Genomic DNA, 4964 nt, shown 5'->3' with positions numbered 1-4964 from the left:
CTGGCCTTACTGGTTTTTACTACCACCCCTGGGTTCAAGAAAATGGGGTAAAAATGTAGGGAAGTCCAGATCATGAGGGCCATGTATGTCATCGTAAAGCATTTGAACTTTATACTGTAGATATTTGCAGAGAGGATAAAGTGGTCTATGAGTCTTTCAGATAACTATTGTAACAGAGGGCATATGCATTCAGAAAGAATTTAGAAAGTTCTAAGTTCTTTCCCATAAGACCAAACACCCTGGCATCTGGTATGCAAACAGTTGAACATCTCTAAATCCATGATATTTCTCACATCTTTAACATAGAGTTAAAGGTACATGAGGACAGAAACCTGACTACTCACTTTAGTCAACTTTCTGGCATTTTTTCAAGCTTTAAAAATGTCGCTAATAGTTTTTTGTCTGTGTTGTATCTTTTTCATTGTTTCACAATGAAATATTGCATTAAAAATTAACCTAATCATTTAAGCATGTATTTTAACAGTGGAGGGTTTATTTTATAAATTATGGCACACCCAGGCTATGGTATAATTTTAAATGATTATTTTATGATATATTAAAAAATTACATTATGATGCTTATTGATAAAATAATGATAAAAACAATATTTTAGCATGATAACCACTAGGTATAAAAAATTATAGATATTTTTCCATAATGTTAGCTGTAATTATTATTTTGTGTTATATGCTCCTCTTTCTTGTTTTTTGTATTGTTATTAATTCTCTCTCCCCATATTTTCTGCACTTAGTGTGTGTTATTTTTTAATTGAAATAGTCGAATTTATTTTGAAAAATTTCTTGAGATTATTCAGCTATGAAAAGGCAGGGCCAGGGTTTGATATAAGGAATTCTGTCTTTGAGTCCACTGCCCATTTTATTTTAACACATATTAGCATATATAATCTGGCATTCATTACACAAGATACTGACTAGTTTTATAGTGGTCCTCAGAACAGAATAGCAGGGAGACAAGCATCAAAACAAATACGTATAAACTTATAAACTGTAATAATTGCTTCAAAGAAAAATTAAGTTGGTTGATATTCGAGAAGAAAACTGCAATAGGGCCCCCAGATTGAGTGACCAGGAAAGGCCGCTCTTCAGAACTGACCTGTAAGCTGCTCTCAAAGGAGGAGATCATGTCTAGGTCTTTCTGCTCTGTCACTGGAAATGTTGAGGGCTGGACTCAGGACAGGGATGTGACAGAGGGGCACTTTCCTGGAGAAGAGGATAGCCAGAGGAGTGATCAAGAAAATGCGTGGACATTAAACAGGCAGATTTCATCCCACCCTGTGGTATAAGAGCTACAGGCAGCTCAGGGAGGTCTGGAACTCTTCCTGGAGAAATAGAAGGAGAGGTCAGATGGCCATCTAGTAAGGTGTTTTGTACTGGATTCTTCATTCCTCTGTATGACCCATTTAATTTTTAAGCTTCCTTGGATGTGTAATAACCCATGCCTTCATTGTTGAGCATAGAGCATAGAGCTCTTAGCTGCTAAGATGAATTACCATTGTTGCCACGTATTACCCTCATTGAGACCAGGCACCAAATAGGTACACAAGCAATGCACATTTTTGATATATCAGCTGATACATTTGCAACCTGTTTATAGGATGAGTGATTTGATACATCGAAGAATGAAGACGATTTGGTTCTGGCATGATGTTTTGTACCTTTTCTTTAAAGAAGGATGGGAGCGAACCTAAAGGTCATTAATGTTCCTTACTGGGGGAGGTTAATCTACTGGGGGAGATTGTCTATAAATAAATAATTACAAAATGTGAGATGTGCTATGATAGTTTATTAACAAACTGGGTGCTATGCTAAGAAAATAAAACGCTGGGAACTGTGTTATAAGAATCTTCTGAAAAATGTTTGGATTAGGCCAGGGGTGGGCAAACTTTTTGACTCGAGGGCCACAATGCGTTCTTAAACTGGACTGGAGGGCCAGAACAAAAACATGGATGGAGTGTTTGCGTGAATTAATATAAATTCAAAGTAAACATCATTACATAAAAGGGTACGGTCTTTTTTTTCAATAGTTTTATTCATTTCAAATAAATCCGGCCCGCGGGCCATAGTTTGCCCATGGCTGGATTAGGCAATAGTTTTCTAAGACGAAGGGCATTTATAGCAGTCTCTTAAACTGGAAATGATAAAAATTAATTAGATATTACTATGTAATTGTTAATGACAAGGAAATAGTAATGTTCCAGAATATAGTTTGGGTTTGTGTTAAAAGTATGTTTATGAAAAGGCAAACTTTAATTAAAAGCATGCATTGTAATTTAAGTGTACTGATAAAAGTGCCAAAGTAAATATATTTATCCTTTGCTGTAATGTTAGTTTAAAATATGATGGCATTGCTTCCTGAAAATGAGGTATTGCCTCCACCAAAAGATCAAGTAGTTAGAGTCCCTAGATGTTAGATGAATGAGATGTTGGAGTGACCTGCTGTCAGTGAAGTATAGAATAATTGCCTGTCAATATGTGAACGGTGAACAGATTTTATTTTATGGGTATAATTACACTTGTCTTCCAATTTCATGCACTTATATCATCATCAATAATGGATGAATTTCAAATTGGATGGCTAATATAAAAAAACTAGAGGCCCATTGCTAGAAGATTTGTGCAATACACCTTCCTTCCCCTGGCTGCCCGCACCCGTGACCCAGGCCTTTGGCCCGTTGACAGCGGAGCAACCACGCCTCAGGGCTAGGCTTCTCTGCTCCGGCTGCAGCGAGGCTTGGCTTCTCCGCTCCAGCCCCAGCGGAGAAGCTAAGCCTCTTCAGTCTTCGCTCAGAGCCTTCAGTCTTCACTTTACGTCTGTGTATGCAAATGAACACGCCATCTATGCATACTCATCCTGATTGGCTGGTGGGTGCAGTGGAGTGACAACCAATTTACATATTTTTTTATTAGTGTACATTCCCTACTGAGTGCCAGGCACTAGGGGTTCCACCAAGAATCAAAGAGAAGACATGATGCTTGCCATTATGGAATTTGTCATCTGTTCATTCAAAGCAGAAGCAGGTTTGGACATTTGTCCAAAAAGAGGAGAAAGTTGAAATGTGTAACCAAATTAAGCTTCTGGGCTTTCATTCTTTTATTCATTCAACATATACCTGATGAACATTCTTAAAATGCCAAGCAGTGTTCTAAGGTTGGAAATATATCAATGAATAAAGACAAATTTGCTGCTACATTGAAGTTGGAGGAGAAAGTCACTCAATAACAAATACAATGCCAAGTAGTAAGTGAAATGGAAAAAAAATGTAAAGCAGGCTTAGGAAGAGAGTGAGTGCTAGAGACTAGGGTAGCAGTGACCCTGACAGTGTGACAGTGGGCAGTGGAGATCTACAACTAGGGAGGAAGCTAGTCATGCTGGCTTCTGAGGCAAGAGCATTCTAGGTTGAAGGAACGGCAAGCGTACAGGGTGATTCCTTTCTCTAATACAACATGTAATTAATCTATAATTAATCTATTATATAATGACTAGAGGCTCAGTGCACAAAATTCGTGCACAAGGGGGTGACCCTCAGCCTGGCCTACACCCTTTCGTATCCGGGACCCGTCGGGGGATGTCTGACTGTCGGTTTAGGTCTAATACCATAGTCAGCCATCTCTCTTGCAATCCAGGACCACTGGCTCCAAACTACTCACCTGCCTGCCTGCCTAATGCTTCCACCTGTCCTCGCATGCTGACCTGGTCACCCCCAACTGCCCTCCCTTGCCAGCCTGGTTGCCCCAACTGCCCTCCCCTGCCTACTTGGTCATCCCAACTGCCCTACCCTGATGGCCAGGTCACCCCAATGACTATCCCCTTCCTTTATGGAAGCCCCAAATGGCCCTTTCCTCTAGGCCCAATCACCTGCAACTGCCCTCCCCTGCAGCACCTGGTCATCCACAACTGCCCTCCCCTGCAAGCCTGGTCGCCCCCAAGTCCCCTCCCCTGCCAACCTGATCTTACTCCTAAATGCTGTCTCCTGCCTACCTGATTGCCCCCAACTGCCTCTACCTCGGCCCCCACCACCACAGCTTTGTTTGGAAGGAAGTCGGACATCCGGAAGATGGCCAGTTGCCCCAGTCTAATTAGCATATTTCCCTTTTATTAGTATAGATTGTGTGCTCTCCACTACCCAAATTTTCTCATGAGCTCTTTCAACTCACTCCGGCCCTATTCAGGAGACTACTACTCTATTCCCATGTTGGAAAGGCTGTAAAAATAGTCCTTGGAAATTATGTATTTGTCTGACATTAAATTTGTTTTTAAAATCCTTATCAAATAACGCCCTAAAAATGTTCACAGAAAACTTTACTATATTTTTTCAAAAACCTAAGTTGCTGTTGAATGAAACAGAACAGGAAAGGCTTAGAAAAAAATCAATTAAAGGAGCAAGTATATTTTCACAGGAAAATGGATAATTAGGCCATATCAAATTCTACACTAAAGCATGTGATCATTTAAATCATACAGGTCATCAAGGAACGGGCCAATGAAATGAAGAGAGATGAAGAAGGTAAAAGTGATGACAAAGGCACGACCCTCTCCAAGAGGAAACGCAAGGCCTTTCTCGACCTGCTTTTAAATGTGATGGATGATGAAGGGAACAAGCTAAGCCATGAGGCTATTCGAGAAGAAGTGGACACTTTCATGTTTGAGGTATGTTGCATTGTCATGTTAGTCTCAGGTATCATCATTTAACAAATTACAGTTCCTGTTATATAACAAGAAAATGATTTTTTTTAATATTGGGAGTTGAAAATGCTAAGGATGAAGAAATAGCCAGCACTAATAGTTAGACGTGTTAAAGCATTTAATAGTAAAATTAGAAATAACATGAAATAGCAAGAATTATTTGTAGCCACCTTTTAAAATATTTTGGGATCTGTTCTCAATTTATTTTTAACTTAAAAAAATAATCAATTTATAGGAATTTTTTAAAAAAGTTTTTAGCA

The 4964-nt window shown here is 39.3% G+C and overlaps 1 protein-coding gene across 1 annotated transcript in view; it reads left to right on the top strand.

Moving 5' to 3' along the window:
• Positions 1 to 4964, top strand: part of LOC102765327 (cytochrome P450 4V2) — a 23985-nt gene that overhangs the window by 12747 nt on the left and 6274 nt on the right. Inside the window, exon 4 of the mRNA XM_015568242.1 lies at positions 4473 to 4668. Coding sequence (XP_015423728.1) covers positions 4473 to 4668 — 196 coding nt within the window. The remainder of the gene's footprint in view (positions 1 to 4472; positions 4669 to 4964) is intronic.

Source organism: Myotis davidii, unplaced genomic scaffold (assembly GCF_000327345.1).
Source record: "Myotis davidii unplaced genomic scaffold, ASM32734v1 scaffold1985, whole genome shotgun sequence".
NCBI lineage: Eukaryota > Metazoa > Chordata > Mammalia > Chiroptera > Vespertilionidae > Myotis > Myotis davidii.
The sequence above is the reverse complement of the archived record's forward strand: the minus strand, read 5'-3'. Positions and strand labels throughout refer to the sequence as shown.